A 24,031-nucleotide genomic window follows, 5' to 3' on the forward strand; every position below is an offset into this window, starting at 1 on the left:
GTAAATAAAAAGTTTCCTGGTCTGAGACGTCCCACCCAATATAAGCTTAGAATGCAGATGAGCAAAGTGAGTAGGCGAGTGAAATCGTTTGTAACAAAAACTCATTATTTACAGATGAGAAATTTATACTGTCAGCGTAATATCTGTGAGGCTAACCAGCGCTGAGAGTATATAAGTACAGTGCGCTGTGCGGCCGAAGTACAGAGCTCGGGAAACAGCACTTCCGACGTTCCGGAAGGAGGGCTCGCGCTCTGTCCACCTGCTCCGTTCCAGTCAACAGTGTCTGAAGGTAAGATGAATTGGGAGTGATTGCAAGATTGTAAATCCTGTTTGGGGTACAGTTAAGTGTTTTTTAGGGGCAAAGTGTTATGAATTTAGTGCTGTTCTTTCATCTTATACTTTATTAATCAATACGCGGTGCAGAATCGAGATGAAAAAGTGATATAAAATGCATTTACATATACTTATTTCAACCCAATGAAGCTGAAAAGCGAATTGGATAAATAATTCAATGCAAAGATATAAAATAGAAAGGAAAACAAAGATTCAAATCAATACCCTTGTTATAAGATTTAACAATTATGAGAACTGCATTTTTAAAATTGGTTAACATTTTGAAACATAATAATTTTGCTAGGGTTTGATAAATGTATATACTACTTTGAATAGAAGGCGTCTTTGAAATGCAGCAGAAATGTGTCCATTAGAGAAGCTATAGCAGCAATTGCTCTTACCAATGAAAACTTATGTTCTTCCGGAAGAGCAGAGTCAATATCATCTCTCAAATATTCACATTTCTGACAAGTCTATCAAAAATCAAAGTCCATGAAATTAGTTCATTGTAAATGAGACATAGCCTATTTGGTGCAGAGAAAAATATAGTCAATAATTGGGAAATCTTTGGATGGAGCTGGGTAAAATCACTGACTAATAATTACCTACGAGGTATTGAAGACCCATAATAATAGATAATATATCTAACATGTCCACACTCTGAAATGAAACTTTAGTAAATCTTTTCAAAAAAAAAAAAAAAATGAGATCTTCGAAACTATCCAGTTAAGTTCTTAAGGACAAAGAACAATGTTACAAAGATCCTCAAAGGAGAAAATGATCAAGTGGTGTGTTTGAGCCATTAGTACAAAGGACCAGTGAGAGGAAATGAGCTATCCAGTATGAAAAGGACTTGCTTGGCCTATGACACCAATACATTTAGCGGTATGATATAATGTCACCTTACCTAGGTCTAAGGTTAATCTTTCTGAAAGGCTTCCTACACAGAGAATACTATTGTTACCATATTTTCCTTTAAATTTGAATGGCAATGTGTGGTTCTTAAAAAAAACAAAACTGCAGATTCTCTCCTTAGACTGCCTAAAGTGGGGTAATTAAAAATTTTCTCTTATTGAGTAGAAGCTTGAGCTAAAACGACATAAATATTTGCTTCCCTGGTAGTGGTATTCAAACAATTAACCTTATTCTTTAAATGTTCACAATTCCATAGACTTCCACTAAATGAATAAATGACATTTAAAAAATCAGCTCCTTCTTCAGTAGAACTCATTTTGTTGACTGTATAGAGAACTTAAGATACTCACTTCTGTGCATTGGCTTCTCTTTCTGGGCCTACAGTGGCAAAATTCCACCTGTTCTAACTCTGCCTCTGCAGAATATATTAAAAAATATTGTAAACATTTTGGAACTTTGCATAGAACGAATTATTTAGGACTAAACTGACTTTTCAAAAATACTTCTAATGCTTATTTATTTATTTTGAGAGTGAGAGCCCTCATGAGCAGGGCAGGGGTGGAGAGGAGAGAGAATTCCCAAGCAGGCTCCTCACTGTCAGCGCAGAGCCTGAATGTAGGGCTCAAACTCATGAACCCCGAGATCATGACCTGAGCTGAGATCAAGAGTCAGACATTAACCAACTGGACTACCCAGGCGCTCCTAGGACTAAACTGACTTTTAACAGTGGGGTAATCCTAAAAAGAAATGCTTGCTTAATTTTTAAAAAATTCCCCAAAGTATGAATGTACAATTGAGAATTATAATCAGAAGACACTACTTGCATATGTGACAACGTTTCCAAAGTTTGCCAACTAGAAAAACTGAAGCAGAGCAAAATGCCAAATGAAGAACTTAATACTGATGAATGAAGAAGGGTGAACATGTAATTCCTAATGTGTTACTTTGTCTAATTGACCATTTAATCTAAAAAGACAGCATTTCAAAGAAAAAAAAATACCACTGCAAGTACTGTCGTCTCTGCGTTCTAGTGCCAAAGGCAGGTGGCAAATATGGCTAGGATGTTAAAGAAAAGATTGATAGTTTAAAACAATAATATTTATAAGATCCTTATTTCAAACCAAATGCCATTTGCTAAAAGCACTCATTTGAATTAATGGATAAGTATAATCAAACTTGGATTGAAATCCCCACTTCTCAAAGTAAACATGGTCAGTCTTAAAAGTAGCAGAGAGAAGTCTATGATAAACACTGAACTTAACGTTTCCATTTGGTAACTCGAGGAGCTGGCCCCATGGGGTCATGCGGCCTCACGTTCATATTGATCCCCACCCGTCCACACTTCTTCACCATGTCCTTGGCATTCAATGGCTTCACAGGGCATCTGCTTGAGGTACAAAGACAAGCAACCAGGTGTATCCCACAACCAAGCCTCAAGTGTCAGTAGCAATGAATGACGTATCCTGGACTGAGTCCAATTATAAAACAACCTGGGGACTTCCGAGACTTCAGAAGCAAGCATTAATTTTCTGTATGACAGTGATCTCTTCGTTTCTTGGTTGTGATTGTTCAAGTTGCCAGAAGCATTAGTTCTTATTGCAAATTGCTTGTCTTTAAAATGATTTTTCCCTTTAATTTAGAACAGGTCAAAGCACCCTAAAATACCTCAAATCTGTTGGCCGCTTTATAATTACAAAGTCTAGACCAAGTTACACTATTTAAAATATAAATGAATAATACATCTGAACCGACAGCTGGTATGCCAAGTTGTAGCCTGAGGCTGCTTTAAGATGGTTGAAATGCAGTATAATGTAAATGCTTGGAAGTGAAGGACTATTAATTGAAAGCCAGACTGATAGTGAAGGGGGTGGCATTATGGATAAGGTGCCATTCAGGCTAACCATATGTAGCATATCATCTACAGTAGATATTTTAAATGTTTATCATGGACATTTTTAATTTCAAGTCTGGAAATGAGCCTTCTAATCATTAACACAAGTGTCCTACACTAATGAAAAAGCTTAGTTGGTGGTACATATCTTTTTTTTTTTAATTGGGTGGAACATATCCTTTGTATCCTTTTTGTCACCCCAAAAATCTGGGGGAAAATATAATCTACTCTCTGAAATGAAGCTGGAAATATAATCAGAGTAAAAATGATGACTAGCTTATATTTTCTATTTGTAATATTTACTGAGTCAAAATTGAACTAATCGAATCTGACAGGTTTAAATGTGTTTGCTGTCTCCCTCCACCCCAACACCCCCATCCCTGACTCTGTGTTCCCACAGGCAGCAAAAATGAAAAGCATTTACTTTGTGGCTGGACTGTTTGTAATGCTGGTACAAGGCAGCTGGCAACGTTCCCTTCAAGACACAGAGGAGAAATCCAGGTATTAAATCTCTAGACTTAGACTAGCATAATACTATGGTTAGAATATAGCTTGTTAAAACTATGATTAGTGAATAGGTCTCAGTAAAATACTGAGGTATCCAAAATGTCCAAGGTATCGTTGTGATAAAGGCTTTTCTGCATATAGATCAGAGTAGGTGCTGTTTCATAACCAAAGGGGTGGGCAATGTTGAGAATTGATTACATAGTAAATTATAGTTCTTTGAAATCTTCAGCTGATCCTATCTATTGATTCTTTACACACTGCAGAAGAGATTACTTTACTTATTCATATCAACTTTGTGTCTCTTTAATTCCTTTTAAAAAATAATGCTTAGTTGCTAGTTGTAAAAGTCGTATGTGCTCATGATAGAAACAATTTTAAAAACATGCAAAATTTTTTCAAGTGCTCAAACTTCATTATTCAGAGAAAACTTAATAATTTTAAAATTTGTTACATTACTTTCCTGAATCTTATGTGTACTATATATAAACATATCCCAGATATTATGTGTTTTCTCTTTGCATTATGCTGTTAGTTTTTCCTAAAATTATTAAAAGTACCTATTATATGTAATACCTTCAAGGCATGCATACTATTTCATCTCATAAATATACAATATTTATTTAGCTATCCCTCCTTTATTGAACATGTAAGAATTCTTCAAATTTTCCCATGAAGAATACTGCAAATAACATTTTCCCCCTAGATTTCTTACTATTTTCTGAGGATAGATTTCTAGTAGTAGAATTACTATGTCAAAGGGTTTGAATGAGTCTAATTTTTATATACTATCTTGCCAACTTGCTTTCCAGAAAAGTCACACACATACACACTCCCATCAGCAGTATAGAAATACTTCTCTCACACTATCCTCCCCAGTATTTAATCTTTGCTAATTTGACAGGTAAAAATAGTATCTCATTTCTATTTCTGAGTATTAATCACATTGAATATTTCCCCATATTCACCATGCCAATGAACTGTTGATTACTGGCATGTGTATTATCCACTATACAGTTTCAAATTACATCACCAAGTGCACTTTTCCTAGTCTTTCTTTTTTTAATGTTTTTTTGAACATTTTGAGAGAGAGATAAGGAGAACAAGAGGGGGAGAAGCAGAGAGAGAGAATCTCAAGCAGGCTCTACCCCATCAGTGCAGAGCCCTATGTGGGGCTCAAACCCATGAACCGTGAGATCATGACCTGAGCTGAGATCAAGATTTGGAGATGCAATCAACTGAGCCACCTATGCACCCCTCTTGTCTTTCTTTGAATATTTAATTGTCTTTCTTCCACCATTAGCTACCATATACTCAGGTAACTGAACTTTTTAATATTAATATATGCAAAAAAGAATTAGGAACATAAATCAGCTGCCCCACAAATGATGTTGATTTTTTTCTTACTCTCTTAAAATATTCAAGCCATTGATCTCTTCTGTCATTATTACCACAATCACGAGTAAAAGAATTAAGTGAAAAAAATTTACTTAATCCCATCTCAGAAAAAAATAAGTCAGGTGAAAAATCTATTACTAGAATCAGAATTAGAATGTATTCAATTCCAGTAAAACTATGGAATTCCCATGCCAAGCTAAGGTGTCTCTGAACTACCCAGTGAAATACTTAAGGCACATGCCTTCCAACTTCATACAGTGCAGTATTTTGTAGAGAAAATACTGTTTAAGTGCTTCTACTCTTGAGGAAAGACTTAGTTGCACCCATTACTGTTCTTCACAGATCATTCCCAGCTCCTCAGACAGACCCGCCCAACGATCCGGATCAGATGAATGAGGACAAACGCCATTCTCAGGGCACATTCACCAGCGACTACAGCAAGTATCTGGACTCCAGGCGCGCGCAGGACTTCGTGCAGTGGTTGATGAACACCAAGAGGAACAAGTAAGGGTCTGAACCGAGTCCAAAATTTGCATACAACTATATTACATAAGCACGTCTCAAATTTCTTTTTTTTTATCATGATCATCAATTAGTGCACATAAGCTCTTCCAATTTTGATGATTTTCAAGGCTGGTGATACTATACTTTGTATTATTCCTTGAATGTCCCACCCCCTCACCCTTTCGGTCCCCTTACCTATCCTCCTATGGGACATAGACTTTATATTCCCACCTGTGGTCTTAGCAATATTTGCCCTCTTGGCCCATTTTCCTTTAAATCAAAAGTTGATGTCTGTGAACCTGCAAGATGAATGTTGAATTGGCTCTGTCTTTTGGTCAGTAATTAGATAGTAATTTCTGACCAAAAGATAGAGCCAATTCAACACTCCATTGTAGGGTTCAAACTCATGATTGTGATCACATTCAAAGTAACCTCTAGCCAGTTTAATCATGGTAAGGAATAGAAACCGATGCAGTCTTTTTCTTGTAAAATACAATCCAAGATACACATTTAAAATTACAGCCTAGCTGCACAGCATAAAGAGAGAAGAAGGCAAATAAGAACACAAGCCTATCATAAGGCATACATTTTAATGTTGGGTTTTCTTTGACCCTGTTGGGTTTTTTGCTACATCTAGGCTACTGGAGGAAATCATCTGCAAGGGTTTCACAGAGATGGTGGAATTTCACAATTCCTTTGGAGGATGGCCCACAAAGGGAAGAGAGTTATGCACACAAAGTAGCTAAAGGAATCTAAAAATCAGGAAAAGGGCATACATTTGTCTGGAGGGAATAGAGGTGTGCCTGGGTAGCTCAGTCACTTAAGCATCCAGCTCAGGTCACGTTCTCCCAGTTCGTGAAATCCAGCCCTGCCATTGAGCTTTTGCTGACAGCATGGAGCCCGCTTGGGATTCTCTCTCTCCCTCTCTTGCTGCCCCTTCCCTGCTCATGCTCTCTCTATATATATAAAAAATAAAAACAAATAAACATTAAAAAGAAGAAAAGAGAAAGGAGACAGGAAGGGAGAGCAAGAGAGTAGACACAAGCCAGCAGGAGAAACAGGAGGGACAGAGCAATTGACCTAAAGTCCTTTAGTGAAAGTTACAGCTGCAGAAATGATGGTCATGGCCAGAATAGACACTGGGAAAAGTCCCTGCCAAGGACTACGGATGAGGCCATTGGTGAAATGTGGAAAATCACAAATTTGAAAAAAAATGGAAGCAACTGTCCTCATTTCTAGAAAAAGAATGCCACGACTTGGTAAACTAATGTGAGATTATTTTCCCAGGCAGTTTCTGTTGTGTGTTTCAGATAAACTTTTTAGGGTGATACATGTCGGGGAGACTGAGGGCGGCTTGTCACCACCTACACAGAGCACTCTGCATGCACTTGAGGGTGAAATGGAGTCCTCTTCTTAGCTTTCCTCATTTCTGGCCCATCGCGTATTTCCTCTGGTCCATTAACATGTGGTCCTTTTGCTGATATTTTGAGATGGCCCTTGGCTTTCCCTAGAAGCATTTCATTAACTCTGACCCCGTATGGACCAATAACAAACAGCCGCCTTACCTGCAAGAGTGCATAACAGTGCAGAGCCCACGCATATTGAGACTGAAGTGACTGCAGCTTTAATCATCAATGGCACAGACAAGCAGGGGAGCCAAAAATGAGTGCGTGATAGAATGCAGGGGCTTTAGCCCACCTCCATTGTTACTAGACCTCTCCCATCATCCTTCACTCCAGGTAATTGATGTAGCTTCAGGAAGATCCCCGGCCACCCTCATCTCCCAAATCTCCCCCAGCCCCTTCTACATAGGATCCTGAACCCCAAGCTGCACTGTTTAAAGGTGAGAACCATATTGCTAAAGAGACAGATCTTCAACTTAACTTTCACATTTCGTTCAGGAATAACATTGCCAAACGTCATGATGAATTTGAGAGACATGCTGAAGGGACCTTTACCAGTGATGTAAGTTCTTATTTGGAAGGCCAAGCTGCCAAGGAATTCATTGCTTGGCTGGTGAAAGGCCGGGGAAGGCGAGAGTAAGTCTGTATATTCTTATTTAACATTTTTTTTGCATGATGCTGAAAACTTAGACTACAGTTATCTATATATGGATCTGGATTACAGAAGCAATTAGTATAGTCTCACAAAGTGAGGAAATAACTCATATTGGTGGGAGACAGTCTACAAAAGTCTGGTCTGTTTTACTTTTGATAGCAAGGATTAATAATACTTGTAATTAGTTATTATCCTCTATTAGAGTGGCATTATAATTACGGCATTCATTTATCAATCCAGAACACTCTTGATCCTAAATAGAATGCTTTTTTGATAACTGTACCAAGACAACCAGCTTAAACTAGAGCTGTCTTGGGTGAACTAGATTTAAGGGAAAAGGAGGCATAATGGTGAAAACAGAAAGTCTGACTGTAAATATTTACACACGGGGTCCCACACATGTGTGTGTCAGGATTCAGGTAAAAGTGTGATGAAGACTAAAAGGAAGAAAATGTAAGATGTGTAATGAAATGACACTCAAAGCACAGATATGTGGGAACAGCCACAGATTTAACAATATGCCCATTTGTTAATAGGACTGTCATGTACACAATCACTAAATTGTCAAAGTTGAAAATGAAGCTAAAGCCTTTTGGGACTTTCTTGGAACTTACCAAAACCAAACAGATTCCTGAACCGTCTCATTTTCTCCTGATCATTTTGATTGACGTTTGAAATATGAGAGGCAGGAAATTCATGTTCAACTCTGGGTTTATTTTATTTTTATTTTTTTAGTGAGATTTAAAACAAGCTCACTGAAACTTAAAGAGAGCTTAAGACAAAAGGAAACTAGTATTGTTACTCACTGAAACATGAATGATCAAACTGATGAAACTAATTGGTAAAATAGTCGCTTACACTTAGGGTAGTTTGTTGTGTTTTAATGTAATGTCAAAATTTGTGCTATAGCAAACCATTCAAGAAGAAATGGACTAAGCTTTCATCTGCTGACACTAAGCTTTGCAAGGCTGTTCGGATAATCACTAGTTGTACGAGACATGATACATTTCTCTGATTTATAGGCAAATTAAATAACATCTGTGCTGCCAATACACTACACTCTTTGAAGCAGCCTGGAGTATAGTGAAGGGCGTGAAGCTAATACTGAGGTTTGGTTTCAGATCCCAGCTCTGCTCTTTTCAACCTAAATCATTCCCTTTCCCACATGCAGGTTTCTGTGAGGCTTTTCATAGCGGGCCCCTGGGAAATAGAAACTTAGTGTTTTCTCAGTGACCCTCACACGTGCTACCAGGAATAAGCAATCAATGAGCACTTACTTAAAACACTTAACCAAATACTCATCCAACCCCTATTCCTTAGTTTCCCAGAAGAAGTCACCATTGTTGAAGAATTACGCCGTAGACACGCCGACGGCTCTTTCTCTGATGAGATGAACACAGTTCTTGACAGTCTTGCCACCCGGGACTTTATAAACTGGCTGCTTCAGACCAAAATTACTGAGAGGTGACAGCATTTTAGTTAATCTAGAAAACCATCAAAACTTTCATAAATATTATCATACAGCCTACAGGTGGTCCCCTAAGTGGGGGAGAGGGTCTTTCTTTAGTCTTCTTGGGATATAATCAAAATTATGAATCATTTAAGAAAACTTATTATGTTCATTTTTGATCAGTAAGATTTATTCATTTACCCATCTATTCCAAAAGCATTTCCTGAGTGTCAATAAGGGATAAGGCATTAGGAACACAGATATGAATGAAACATGCAGATGTTAAGTTATTTGCATATTAATGTCACATTAAAAATTGCTATTTATGGTGACATTTTAGCACAAAGTAAATACCAGTATACATGGTATTATATACTTACTGTAATCAGCATAGTAGTAAAAATTTAACCACTTATTTGTATAGGTTATAATTGCTTTTTATGATTTTTCATAAACTTTACATTTCATCATAGGGGAACTTTAGGATAATTTATCTCTGAATGCAAATGTTTGAAGAGTTGAAAAGACTAAGGGATTTATAAGATGAAAAGATTGATGAACAAATTTTATCAAAGTAAATCACTGAAATATTTCCTGGATAGTTAATTACTCAGTGTATCTAAGTGTTATAGCTATTGTTAAATCACTACTTTTTTTTAATTTCTAGGAAGTAAGTATGTCACTATTCAAGATCATCTTCACATCACCTGCCAACCACATGGAATATTTGAAATTTTAAGTTCTGTAAATTTAAAAGATGTATCCTGAAGTCATATCATTTTGCATGCCAACACATACATTTTCTTTTAATATTGTGTGGCCAACGATTGTTAATGAATAAACTGTTGTCAAGAAAGTTGCTAAAATACCAGCTTTAAAATGTGGAAGTGCAGAATTCTCTCCTTTTCTTATTTCGGATGAAGTGCCCTACCCTACTTACATTTAGCAATGAAATGATTTTTCTGTGATGTAATTTGTACATATAAATTATTTCAATCACAAGATATCTGCATTATAATGATAAGATAAGGGAAGGACTAGTAGCCACAGTGGTGAAACTGGAAAGAGAAATTCCTTCGTGAAACGTTTGTCATAAAAATGCTCTGCTTTCAATATATAAAACGTAGATAAATAAAAATTTCAAGCTTCTTTACCATTGTCTGTCTTCTCTCTTCTTCACGGCCCCACTCCTTCCAAACACCCCTTCTTATTAAGCTCATAGCCCATGAGCCGAATCTGGTGCCCAGACATGGCTTCATGATTTGAAAAAATATATAAACATATTGTTTTCTGGCTTACCTTAAAAAATTAGACCATCGGGCAATATTAGATCTACAAGACAAATCTCATCTGGAGCTAAGTACCAGCTGTCTTCTGGAGGGGAAGAAGCTCTTAATTTTATTGATCTTTTCAACTGTTTTTCTGGTCTATGTTTCATTTATTTCCACTCTGATCTTTTTATTTCCTATCTTCTGCTAACTTTGGGCTTAATCGTTCCTGTTTATCTAGATCTTGAGATGTAAAGTTAGGTGGTTTGAGATCTTTTGATTTTCTCAACACATACGTTTATCACTTTAAACTTCCCCCTAAGAACTGCTTTTGCAAGATCCTTTGCATTTTGGTGTGTGCTATGTTTCCATTTTCATTTGTTTGAAGATTTTTTTTAATTTCCTTTTTGATGTCTTCTTTGATCTATTGGTTGTTCAGGAATGTGTGCCTGTAAATTTTTCAGGTTTCCTCTTGTTGACTCCTAGTTTCATACCACTGTGTTCAGAAAAGATAGTTGGTAGTTGATATGATTTCTATCTTCTTAAGTTGGGTGAGACCTGCTTTGTGGCCTATCATATGACCTATTTTCCAGAATAGGAAATGTGTATGATGCTTCTGTTGGGTCAAATGTCCTAGAAATATCTGTTAGGTTAATTTAGTCTAATGTATGTTTCAAGCTCAACATTTCCTAGCTGATTATCTATTTGGATAATCTGTCCATTGTTGAAACTTGGGTATTACAATCTCCTACCACAACTATGATTGTATTGTTGTCCATTTCTGCTTTTAGATTTGTTAGTATTTGCTTAATATATTTAGGGTCTCCAATCTAGAGTATGTATATATTTATGACTGTTATATCTTTTTGATGAATTGACCCCTTTATCAACATATGACTTTCTTTCTGTTACTGTTTTGGCTTAAAGAATATTTTACTACTTTCTTTCGGATTCCACTTGCATGGAATATCTTTTTCCATTCCTTCACTTTGAGCCCATGAGTGTCCTTAAAGCTAAAGTAAATCTCTTATAGGCAGCATATAGTTAGGTCTTGGTTTTTTATCCATTCAACTATTCCATGCCTTTTGATTGGTGAATTCAATCCATTCACATTTAGAGTAATTATTGATATGTAATGCCATCTTATTCATTGTTCTCTGGCTGTTTTGTATCTCAATTGTTTTTCCTCTGTTTCTGCTTCCCTTTGTTAATTGGTGATTTTACATGTTTTTTTTCTGAGAAACAATGGCTTTATTAGCATAAAAACATGCATGCACACAAACTATAAAGTGCTAAGAAACTTAAATATTTAAGTCATAGCAAGCAGGTGGCAATTCAACACCCAGAGCCCACAGAGTGCTTGAAGGAGATCACAGCAGATTATACTTCCAGAGTGAGGAGGACATTTTCAGAGAGGAAAGGGACCAGGTGTAACAGTTTTCAAGTTTCCTTTTCTTATCAGTGCTCATGGGAAGCACTCTATTCAAGGGGAGGTATGCAATTTCATATTCCTCAAGCAGGTCAAAACTCTTGAAACCTAGAAGACATAAGGGAAAGAATTTTTCTATTTCTAGATCGACATCAACCAAGGCAGGAATGGAACTTTTTATTTTAACAGGCTTCCCAGTCATCTGTTTTGCGGAGAAGTTTGTCTATTTCTGTTTGAGGGGGTCCATTAGTCTTCACTGACTTTTCTCTAGTTATGTTAACAGTTCTCAAAGCCTTTCTGAATGCATTAGATAAAGCTGGTGGAGCATCAAACATTTTGCCTGTACGTGGCATTGAAACCTGAGATCTCCATCTAAGGCTCTGGCTGAAGTCCAGATTCCAGATGTAGCCCATCTTTGGGTGCTACACAGGTGCCTGGATCACCATTTTCTTTAACAACAAAGATCACAGTAAGCCATTCTGGATGAGGCAAGGATCAGCTTCTTTTTCTGCTATTGATTCCCCTTTCTTTATCTTTTGTGAATCTATTCTAGACTTTTGCTTTGTGGTTGCTGTAAGGCTTACATAAAAACATCCTACAGATAAAGCAGCACATTTTAACTTGAGGGTGACCTAGCTTCAACTGAATACAAAAGCTCCACCAAAAGCTCCACAAAAGCTCTAAATATATACATATTTTAGAGAGAAAGAGTTTGTGTGCAAGCTGGGGAGAGGGGCAGAGGAGAGAGAGAGAACCTTAAGCAGGCTCCAAACTGAGTGTGGAGCCTGATGCGGGGCTTGATCCCAAGATCCTGGGATCACAACCTAAGAGCTGAAATCACGAGTTGGACCCTCAACCAACTGAGCTTCCCAGGTGACCCCCTCTTTATATTTTTGATGTCACAATATACCACTTTTTATATTTTGTGTTTGTTAACAAATTATAGTCCTCAATATAGATGGACAAACTAGAGAGATCATTTCCCACTACATAAACAGAGAAAGGTTTTAAAGATGAAAAAACATATGGACCATGTGACCTCATAACGGATTTGGTCGAACTTAAGTCCAAACATGCTTACAAAAATCTTAGACTGCCTCTGAATTCAGTGTGATAAAAATAAAACACCCAACAAAGAAATTATTGAAGAATATTCAGATAAGACTCATATAAACATTTTATATCTTTAATTATAAAACTAAGTTTAAATAATGCAAATAAAGGAGTAAAAGATTCAGGTTTAATTAATCAGGCAGATATAAAAGAAAGTGATGCAGATTATGCTTTGGATGTGGAGCAGTTCAATATTAGAAAGTCCTTTAATATAATGTATCATATTGATAGGCATGAGAAAACCATAAACTCATCTCCACAGATGCCAAAAAGGCACATCACATTATTGAATCCTCAATCACAATAAGAATGAAATTGATGGATACTTTTTAAATATGAGAAAACATATATGGGCCCAAAAGTCTGCAGTTTACTTAGTGCTATGTATTGGAAAAATTCCCATTAGATTCAGACACAAGGAAAAGACACCATTATTTTGGTTACTATTTAACATTGTCTTAAAGGTACTAAGAAATTGAAGAAATTAAGGTAGTTAAATAAGATAAAGTACAGAGTCAAAAAAATATACTAAAACTATATCTGCTTAAAGATGATATGCTTATATATCTGAATAACTCAAAAGAATAAATGGAAAAATACTACAAACGATAAGGGAATTTAGTATATTAGAAAGATACAGAATAAATATAGAAAATCAATAACCTTCAGAAAGAAAACAAAATGAATACATTGATTCTTGTTCATTCATAGTAGTTATGTTACACAAAACCACGGTGAACACTGAGTTAATGAATATTGAAATCCTAGGCAAAATACAGAGCTAAGTTCCCACAAACCTTCATGTTTGTCAACCAAAAACCATTCACCTTATATAGGTTTGTTTGCCGTTGTCCTTGTAAAACATACCAATCTCATAAGTGTTAAAAACCTCCTCTTCCACATAGCTATTTCCCTTAGAACACTTAGCAGGTATTTTATATTTTTTTTCTGTAGCTTCCTGATCCACCCAACCTGCCTTATTTGCCTGCAAGTTTACCATTTTCCACAGCATATCATCTTCTGGAATGGAGCTGGCACCGCTGAGAAGGGTTTAACATTTTTTTCTTAACCCTGGGTGACTTGACTGTGCAGCTCTTTGGCTTTCAGCCTCACAACAATGCTGTCCCCTATGGGCTTTTTTGTTTGTTTGTTTGTTTGTTTGTTTGTTTTTTAAAAGAGAAGTCACCCAAAAAAGTATTAAAAAAAAAAAGTGAGAAGCATGACACTACATAGACCACAAAAGAGACACTTATTTACAGAATGAGAGCTAAAACATGAAAGTAGAACATAACTTTTTCTTTTTAAATTCAGCTAGGAATGTGCATAGAGCTACTCAATTTTTCACCACTCTGTGAATGTCCATGAATGACCATGAAGTTGCTGTGAGTATTGATTTTGGGATTACAAATAAAATTTAGCTGGTAGGTGAATTTGCAAATATGGAATCAGCAAATAATGAGGATCACCTGTAATAGAACCACAGTAAGATGGCAGATATAATCACAAAGATAGTAGTTTTACACTAAATGTTAACAAACTATTCATATTGAAAACTAAAGTTATCCAATTGGATTTAAAAAATGTCCAACCGTTATCAGCAGCATTTTCAATACATAAAGACATAAGAAGTTAAAATAAAGACTATAAAAGTTATAACATGCAAATGTTCACACAAGAAAGCTTGTGTTGATATATTGATAGCAGGAAGTAGGCTCTAAAAAACTAGCATTACTAAAGATAAAGAGGAGCATTAAATATGGTAATCAATTCATTGGGGATATATAATTGTTCATATATAGCTTAAAAAATAGATGGGGTTTAAAATGACAGAATTAAAAATATGGAAAAGTTCAACCATAGTGAAAGACTTAAGCAACTTGGCCAAGAGTTGGCAGAGCAATAGTTGAAAAATCAATAAAATCTAATAAACCCAATCAACAAAATAATTGTAATGTTTATGGGACAACATACCCAGTAACAATAGATGAATATTCTTTCTAAGTGCATCTAGAATATTTATCAAGATTACTTTATGCTGATCAAAAGTCTTCAACAAATTTCAAAGATTCTAACCACAGTAGAATTAAGGTAGAAATCAAAAACAAAAGATATCTTAAAAATTCTTAAAACTAGGCAATCATTTCCAAATAACCCATAAGTTAAAGGAGAACTCATAAAGGAAATCTAAAAATACTTTTGAACTCTATGGTAATGAAGATACAATAAATACAAACTGGAAGCACAATTAAAGCAGTGTTGAAAGTTAAAATGTAGCTTTAGGGACACCTGGGTGGCTCAGTCAGTTAAACATCCAATTTGGGCTTAGGTCATAACCTCGAGATTCAGGAGTTGGAGCTCCACGTTGGGATCTGTTCTGACAGCTCAGAGCCTGGAGCCTTCTTCAGATTCTGTGTCTTTCCATCTCTATGCCCCTCCCCTGCTCATGCTCTGCCTCTCTCTCTTTCTTTCAAAAATAAACGTAAAAAAATTTTTTAAATAAAGTTAAAATATAGGTTTAAATGGATTTTTCTGGAAAGAACAAGTTTGAAAATCACTAGCCTTAAATTTTACCTCAAAAAACTGGAAAAAGGACAGCAAATCTCAGAAAGTAAAAAAAGGAGAATTTAAAAGATGGGAGAAAATAAATAAATAAAATTGGCAATGAAAAATAACAAAGCCGGTGGTCCCTGGGTGGCTCTGTCAGTTAAGCATCTAACTTCAGCTCAAGTCATGATCTCACAGTTCGTGAGTTCAAGCCCAGCATGAGTTTGAGCCCTGCATCAGACTCTGGGCTCTGGACTCAGCCTGGAGTCTGGTTCAAGTTCTGTTTCTCCCTATTTCTGCCCCTCCCTCACTCATGCTCTGTCTCTCTCTCTCTCTCTCTCAAAAATCAATAAATGTTAAAAAAAATTTAAAGCCAAATTTGGTTCTTTGACTAGATCACTAAAATTAATAAATCCCTAGCAAGACTGAGCAAGGGAAAAAAAGGAGAAAATTTACCTAAAATAAAAGGGGACCTTGCTAAAAGGATGTTATACACAATAAAAGGGTAATAAGAGTATATTATGTAAAATTATATTCCTGATAATTTTGACAACTAGATGAAATGGACAAATGTCTTCTAAAAATGTTACTAAAACAGACACAAATAATTGGAAAATCTTAATCGCTCTCTGTCTATTTTGGAAATTGGATCTATTATTTAAAAAAACTTTTCCATAAAAGAACTCCAGGACCAGATGGCTTAGCAAGTGAGTTCTTCTAAACATTTAAGGAAGAAAAAACACCAATATTATATAAACTTATCAAAATAAGGAAAAAATAAGTAATATTTCCCTGCTCATTTTATGAGACAAGAACAACCTTGATACAAAAATATGACAAAGATTCTGTAGCAAAGGAAAACAACAGACTAATCTGATTCATGAACATAGGTGAAAAATCCTGTACAAAACTTCAGTGACCAATTCTAGCAATATATAAAAGAAATATTGCAGTACAGAGAAACAAGGTATGTTCTAGGAATTCCAAGGTGGTTTATTATTTGCAAAAAACATCACTGTACTTCACAACATTAACAAAAGTAAATACAAAAAATTTCACATGCTAGTCTCAATAAATGTAGGAAACACATTTGATAAAATTCAAAACACATTAACAATTTTTTAAACTCTCAGAAGGAAATAATAAAGTTTAAAATAGTAAGAAGTTATACAGAAAACAAAACAAAATCCATAGGAATATTAAATAAAAGTTATTATTTTAAGAAAGAAATAACAAAATAGAAAACCACCAGCTACTCTAAATAAGAAATGAAAAGAAACAGTATGTAAAATAAAATGAATTGGGAATAACCCACTGAAATGCTTAAAATTAAAACAACTATGAAATTATTGAAAATGTTGAACAAATATATTTGAAAATCCAGAAGAGATGGATACAACTTTAAAGAAAATATAATTTTAAACATTGACACTAGTAGAGATTTAAAAAGCTTAAATAAATCAATTTCCATAAAAGAAATGAGGAAAAATATCAAAGAACTACCTCGTAAAAAGGCACCAGGTCCATATGGTTTCATGTGAAACTTATATCAAACTTTCAAATGCTTCATAAACTATGCTTCATAAACTATGTAGAATTATGAGGCTGGGAGAATAAAGGAAAAGAATGTCTTATTTTTATTTACATAGGAGGCATAACACTGATATCTAAACCTGCTAAAGATAGAAAAAAAATTGCACACTAATTTCACTTTGAATATTGATTTCAAAATCCTAAAAGTATATCACCAAATAGAATTCAACATCATATAAAAATATTAAGATCATTTATCCCAAAATTGTCAAGAGTAGCTATATATTAGGAAATCAATTCATGTAATACAACATAGTAAGATATCTAAAAGAAAAACAATTTATCATTATCTCAAAACACTCTGCATAGGCTTTGAACAAAAATCAACACCCATTCCTTAAATAAAAATTCAAGAAGATGGAATTAATGCATTACATATTTATATCAAATTTATAAAACCAGCAGGCTAAATGGTGGCAAAGACATAGAACAGTTAGAATTCTCATGTTTCTGGAGGTAGTATAAAGTGGGACAACTATTTAGGAAAACTGGCAGGAGAATGAACAGAAAAACTGGTGTATTCGTGCAATGAAATTTTACACAGCAATAAAAGGACAAGTTACTTAATGCATGCAGCAACCAGGTAAATCTTAACAAATAACATGTTGCATGAAAGAAGCCAGATCCGTAATAGAATATACCACACAATTCTATTTATATGAGGTGTAAGAAGAGAACAAAGTAAGCAGTGGCAGTAAATTAGCATCATGGTGGCCTCTGGAGGAGACAGTGTGGAATGTGAATAGAATGGGCACAAGACTGGTCTCTGGAGTGATGGATGTGTCCTACTTCTTGAATAAGATGCAGGTTACGTGGGTGTATACGTTTATCAAAAATCAGCAAAATGCACGTTTAAGATCTGTACATTTCATTGTATATAAATTTTGCCTTAATGAATTTAAACATGCAAAATTTGTGTGAATAAAACAAAATAAAACCATACTGAGATATTATTTCTAATTCAAAAATTTGACAGTACATTCTGTTGACAAGGATGTGGGTACAGAGTCTTCCAAACACTGCAGATGAGATTGCAAAATGTTATTACCCTTATGAAGGGACACTTGACAGTGTATCAGACTACTTACACATTTGCACTTTGACTCAAAAGCCTTGGTTCTAGAAATTTACCCAAAGATACACACTCAAAAATTTAAAACTACATATTCCTTGTGAATATTGATTACTCATTTAAAAAATCAGAAGCAAGGACACCTGGGTGGCTCAGTCAGTTCAATGACCAACTCTTGATTTTGGCTCAGGTCATGATCCCAAGGTCGTGAGATCAAGCCGTACTGAGCATGGTGCCTGCTTAAGATTAAGATTCTCTCTCTCTCTCACTCTCTCCCCCCTCTGCCTCTATCCCCTCCTTGTGCTCTCTCTCTCTGTAAAATAAAAATTTTTTAAACTTAAAAATATCAGAAACATCTGAATGCCATCTATAAGATACTGGGAAAATGAATTAAGATGCAGCCATGTAATATGGAACTTTACAGCCCTTTAAAAAATAGTGTTTTAGTGCATAAAGGTAGGTTCATTTTTAGTAATATTATTAGTGTAATAATTCTGAAAGTATTATCAGGATTTCAATGCATGAGAAAGGGGACACAAATACAGAATCAGAAAGGGGGAGGAAGTACTATGTGGACTCTAATGGTATGTATATGTGTGCATGAATATATGTGTGTTTGTGCATATACACGTACATGAATTAGATATAAGTGTATATGCACATATATATTTGTTGAGAGTTGGGCTAAACTATACAACACACTAGGCCTTCCTTGGTGTACATGCCCAGATAGCAGCTGCAGAGTTACAAGTAAATGTAAATTCCTGCTCTGTGTCCTCTAAAAGCCCTCTTGATAGACATTATGACTGCCCAGGGTGCTCCCCCCTGGGACCACCTAAATAAGACCCCATGGTGAGGCACCTGGGTGACTCAAGTCAGTTGAGTGTCTGACTCCTCATTTTGGCTCAGGTAATGATCTCACGGTTTCATGAGTTTGAGCTTCACATCAGGCTCTGCACTGGTAGTGTGGAGCCTGCTTGGGATTCCCTTTCTTCCTCTCTCTCTGCCCTTCTCCCTCTTGCTCTCTCTCTCTTTCTCTCTCTCAAAATAAACATTAGAAACAAGGACCCCATGGAGCTTACCAAAATCCTGCTATTTTGGTTTGAATTGAACAATTCAGCTTTAGCCCAGAAACCCCAAATCACTCCATCCCCAAGCCCTAATAAAAGCGTGTGTCCCGGGTCCTCACACCTCCCTGCACTCTGCCTTGACCACCTCCCGTCTAAGGCATGTTGTGTACCCTCCTCCAGGACCTGTGCGGAATAAACTCCATTTCACTTTCCCTTGTGGTCTTTTCTTGAACTTTGGGTCACTATTCCACAACCCAGGATTTTATTTAACAAATGTTAATATAACAAAGTCACCACACACACACACACACACACACACACACACAAGATTTAAAATACCACTTCCTACCAAAAAATCAGGAGCTCCTTGGAGAAATTTTTGATTCTCATAAGGAATGTAAAGTACAAGATGAGCTTGTGCCAGAAAATAAGGAAATGCTCAAAGGCTGGTGGAAGAGGGGTTACAAATGGGAGAAAATGCTACCAATTGATGTACCTAGAAAGTGAAGAGTGTATAAGTGTTTGTTATAGTATTGTTTCACCTGTTTTGTAAGATTAATATTTTCTCTATGTAAAAGATTTTGAAAATTATCATTGAAAATTGCTGGGATATCAACTTTACTCCAGAGAAAGATAAATATACATATAAGGAAAGAAGCAGGCATTTGCTATATTTTTCATGCTGCCAGGTTGTCCTTTAGAATAACTAAATAGTTGGTGAAAGATTTTTTTAATAGAATTCTTGTGAAAATTTTTTTTAAATTATGGAATTAGAAAAATTACCATGTTGGCGTGCCTGGGTGGCTCAGTCGGTTAGTCGTCCAATTTCTGCTCAGGTCCTGATCTCCTGGTTCATGGATGCGAGCCGCACGTTGGGCTCTTGCTGACAGCTCAGAGCCTGGAGTCTGCTTCGGATTCTATGTCTGCCCTCTCTGTCACCCCCTCCTCACTCCCACTCTGTCTCTCTCAAAAATAAATAAACATTAAAAAAATTTTTAAGGAAAATCACATTTCAGTCTAATAAAATAACAGATCCAAACAATAATAATCGTCAAAAGATACTAATACCATTCATTGAAAATGTGATGAGGAACTGTGTAAGGCGTGGGTCAGGCCGACCTCTGAACCCACTAAACATCATGTGATACAATAGAAAGGACCACCCTGAACTGGAATTAACTAAAAACTGAGCCTGAGTCTATGAAACCTCTAAATCTAAATACCAGTTACTACAATATATGGGGGGGAGGGGGACACTGTGCATTAAATGCAAAATAGGACAAATTATTCAGTGTCTATATCAGATAATTGTTTTTTTAAAGAAACGGAGAAACAGATTTGTTACAGAATAGAAAGACGTAGTAAAAAGATAATAATTGAATGCAGTTATGGTCTTCATGTGGATTCTGATCCAAAGGATAGAAAGATATTTTGATAAAACTGGGAAAATTTGAAAATAATTTGGGTGTTAAGTAATATTAAGGAATAATTGTTACCATGGGAGGAAGTTATAATGACAATATGTGTGTGTGTACATACAATTTAGATACGCATATTGAGAATTTATGGGTGAATGACATGGGACTTGCCTAAAGTCCTCTAGCCCTCCCCTCACTGAAAACAAACACATAACAATAACAAGGAAGAGGACAGATAACAACACAGGCAAAGTATTGTTAATTCTTGAAGTTGTGTGACAGGTGGATAGGGGTTTCTTACACTGTTCTTTCTACTTTTCTTGTGCTTGAAAAAATTCCTATAACAGAAAGATGAAATATAAAAGAGGACTGTCTAGGGAGGTAGCAATGGATCTGAGATCCACTGGCAGATCTGAAACGAAATCTGGAGGGATAACTAAGAGAAGTAGTTGAATGTGGGTGATGAGCAGTAGCGTGTTGGTAAATGTGTGAGGACATGTTCTCGAGGGGACGGGGTGGGAGGACTGGGGACATGGAAGGACGACCCTGGATTTGTAATTACTGCCAATGTTGAATCCATGATGCATCAGGGATTACTGCTAAGTTTCCATCTTCAGCAGTTGGGCAGTGCAGCCGAGATACGATGTCAGGTGAGTGAGAGCTATTATACTTTGGTCATTAAGAGTAAATACACGTGGGGAGGAAAGAATCCCAACTTTGAAATCATGGGTTACCTCTGGCTGGAAGTCCCGAGGAGAGGAAGTGGGAACTGGACTAGTGCTTCCATTTCTCTGGCCGTCGGGTGTTCACTCAATTGTTCTTAATATCTTTTTGAATCTCTTAAATATCTTACATTTACTCATAATAAACTATAGATTAAATGAAGATAAGAAAAGAGAATGAGAAGAAAAGTTATTGCGTTCCAAATTCCTGATAAAATACCCATGGAGACAAGATAGTGATAATAATGAATAATAATAATAATAGTAATCCATTATTTGGGAGCCATGGCTGGTGATTCTAGGTACATTTCTACCAACTCAGCCCCTCTCACCACCCTAACTCTGTGTTCATCTATTCCTGCTCGGTTATACCAGAATGTTCTGGGAGATGGACCGTGTTTAGGAGCACGCGAGGCCCTTCGTATTTTCGAGCAGCCACTGTGACCACACATTTTAGCCCTTTCCTTCTGTTCAGTTTCTACTTCTCTTATCATTCTCTTTAACTCTCCCTTTGGCCACCTTCTCTCTCTGGATGTCTTCTGCTTTGGACACAGACAGCATGTCTCCTTCGCCCGAGGATTCTCCTCTCTTTTCTTCCTTTACCTGGAATGAACTATTAATCTCATAAAACAACCTTAAAGACTGGAGGGAACTGGCAATTTGGAAGAGCATTTCAATTGAATGATGCTGAAGATTTGAATTGAAATACTGAGAGTAAACAGATAGGGAGAGGTAAGCAGATGGCATGGCTAGAGGGTGGCAAGAGCTTGCCTCCCAGAGTTCTGGTTTGGCATCTAGAGAGTGTCATTCTCTGAAGAGGAAATGCTGGATGAAGAACAGGTTTTAGGAGCCGGAGGGAGATCTGTGGGTTTAGTCTAGGACATAGGAAAGCTATCCAGTTGGCTTCTATTCCCACCCATACCCCCGGAAGAACGCACTGAAACCTGTCCCACAAAGGAAGGACGGGACAGATCGAATTACAGTGCATTAAGAAGAGACCGGAAATTGAGGGGTACGGATAACTAGGGCAGACCACCTTGGTCTCTCAAGTTCTGCCTGAAAGAAAAGGAGAAAGGAGCAGCCGGAAGGTTCGAGCATAAGAAGGACAACAGCAGCGTGGTTGGAAGAGTCTGGGACTGAAGCCGCGTTTGCGTAATGACTTATATCAACTTGGGAAACTTACTAATTGTCCTGATGAGGAAAAAAAGGGCGAACAAGAGAGCTGATTGGTGGGAGCAAGGGGTGGCCGTCGGGTGGCTGAAGCGGTTGGTTTGTTAGACTGAGATGATTGGGGACAAATCGGTGTCTCCTCCTGGGCGTGGCAGAACGCAGCAGCCGCAGTCTGGGAGAGGCTGTGGAGATGCACTCTCTTCTCTTTCCAAAGGAAGGACGCAGAGAAGAGGGGCCACAAGGCGGACGGCCTCAGTCCCTACCTGTCATGCCAGGTTACACAGGTAGCAAAATTCAACCGAGACACAACAGGGCTTCAAAGACTTTCGGAAGCCAGAATACGAGTTGAAACCATAATTTTTCTGGAAAGTAATTCTGAAGTTTTGCTCTCTAGAAGTGACATTTTGCCCAGGGGAAATTACAGGTTCCTGCCAAGACAGAGCGAGTTCTTGCTTCCCCCCAATGTTTCTGAGTGATCCCTCTCACTTTTCCAACAATTACCATTTCATTTTTGATGTTTGAAATCATTTCCATCTGACATCTGGGAACTGTACATGGCATTTCTAGGAAACAAGCTTCTTTTTTTTTTCCTAAGAAACTTACATTTATAGTAACACATCTTCCTTGAAAATTCATGGTGCTTCAGATTCTTAACAACTGTATACCCCAGCTGGAGAAACTGAGTGTAAACAGTGGCAGGTCAATATGGTTGAGTGGAGAGAAGACGGGCTTTAAAATCATGCAGAGTGGGGCTTACATGCCGGTTGTATCCATGACTAGCTCTACTGTTTTACCTCTCCAAAAAAAGTAAGGAGAATGATCCCTACCTCATAATTTTGTTGTGCTATATAAGTGACATAGCACATTCCAGGCGCACAGTACACTAGCTGGCACCTAGAATCCTTTCAAAATGGAATCCTCTATCACATAAATTATTTTTTTAAATCTTTATTTACTTAGAGAGAGAGCACCAGCAGGGGAGAGGCAGAGAGAGAGGGAGATACGGAATCTCGAGGAGGCTCCATGTTCATCACAGAGCCCAATGTTGGGCTCTGAGATCAGGACCTGAGCCGAAAGCAAGAGTCGGAGACTTAACTGGCTAAGCCACTCAGGCACCCCTACATAAATTGTTTCAAAACACTTAATAAGCAGTTAATGTTATCAATGGTCTTGGAAATACAAACCAGTTTTGTTATGGCTTTTATGATGGGGACATAATACTAAATAACTGTTAGAAATCCAAAAATGGCCTATAAAATAAAGCCATGAAGTTCAAGACAAGCACAGACATGTTCATGAATGAGACTACATTAGTTCCTTATTGCTGCCGACAAATCGCCACAAACTCAGTTGTTTAAAACGACACAAATCTATTACCTTGACGTACTGCGGGTCAAAAACCCAAAATAAGGAGGAAGGGAGCTCTGTAAACTCCCTCCGCACCGTTTTTTGAACTGAGAAGGATATTACGTTCAACTGAGAGAGCGGAAGGAGAAAATACGAACTCTAGAGGGAATAGAACCTCAAAGATACCTGAGTGAGTGGGGGCGAAGGGGGGAGATCCGAGGACGGGCCAGCC

At 36.9% G+C, this 24,031-nt stretch overlaps 1 protein-coding gene and 1 pseudogene across 2 annotated transcripts; one reads left to right on the top strand and one right to left on the bottom strand.

Moving 5' to 3' along the window:
- Nucleotides 1–212: 212 nt before the first annotated feature.
- GCG (glucagon) lies at nucleotides 213–10,206 on the top strand. 2 transcript variants are annotated; one of them, XM_029932998.1, is made up of 6 exons: nucleotides 213–289; nucleotides 3,540–3,640; nucleotides 5,384–5,545; nucleotides 7,447–7,584; nucleotides 8,924–9,067; nucleotides 9,721–10,206. In XM_029932998.1, the coding sequence occupies exons 2-6, from the start codon at nucleotides 3,549–3,551 to the stop codon at nucleotides 9,725–9,727; spliced, it is 543 nt and encodes a 180-aa protein (XP_029788858.1). In that variant the 5' UTR covers nucleotides 213–289; nucleotides 3,540–3,548; the 3' UTR covers nucleotides 9,728–10,206. The 2 variants fall into 2 exon arrangements, with proteins under 2 accessions (XP_029788858.1, XP_029788859.1); XM_029932999.1 differs by lacking the exon at nucleotides 9,721–10,206 and having other exon boundaries at nucleotides 8,924–9,071.
- A 1,416-nt stretch (nucleotides 10,207–11,622) lies between these two features.
- Nucleotides 11,623–13,863, bottom strand: LOC115287015 (annotated as a pseudogene).
- Nucleotides 13,864–24,031: the final 10,168 nt, after the last annotated feature.

Source organism: Suricata suricatta, chromosome 3 (assembly GCF_006229205.1).
Source record: "Suricata suricatta isolate VVHF042 chromosome 3, meerkat_22Aug2017_6uvM2_HiC, whole genome shotgun sequence".
NCBI classification, from domain to species: domain Eukaryota; kingdom Metazoa; phylum Chordata; class Mammalia; order Carnivora; family Herpestidae; genus Suricata; species Suricata suricatta.

Bases quoted from the DNA above. Each gene is read 5' to 3' on its own strand.
- GCG (XM_029932998.1), top strand. From the start codon at position 3,549: ATGAAAAGCATTTACTTTGTGGCTGGACTGTTTGTAATGCTGGTACAA. The intron at 3,641-5,383 runs GTATTAAATCTC...TGTTCTTCACAG, and splicing joins GACACAGAGGAGAAATCCAG to ATCATTCCCAGCTCCTCAGA. The intron at 5,546-7,446 runs GTAAGGGTCTGA...CATTTCGTTCAG, and splicing joins ATGAACACCAAGAGGAACAA to GAATAACATTGCCAAACGTC.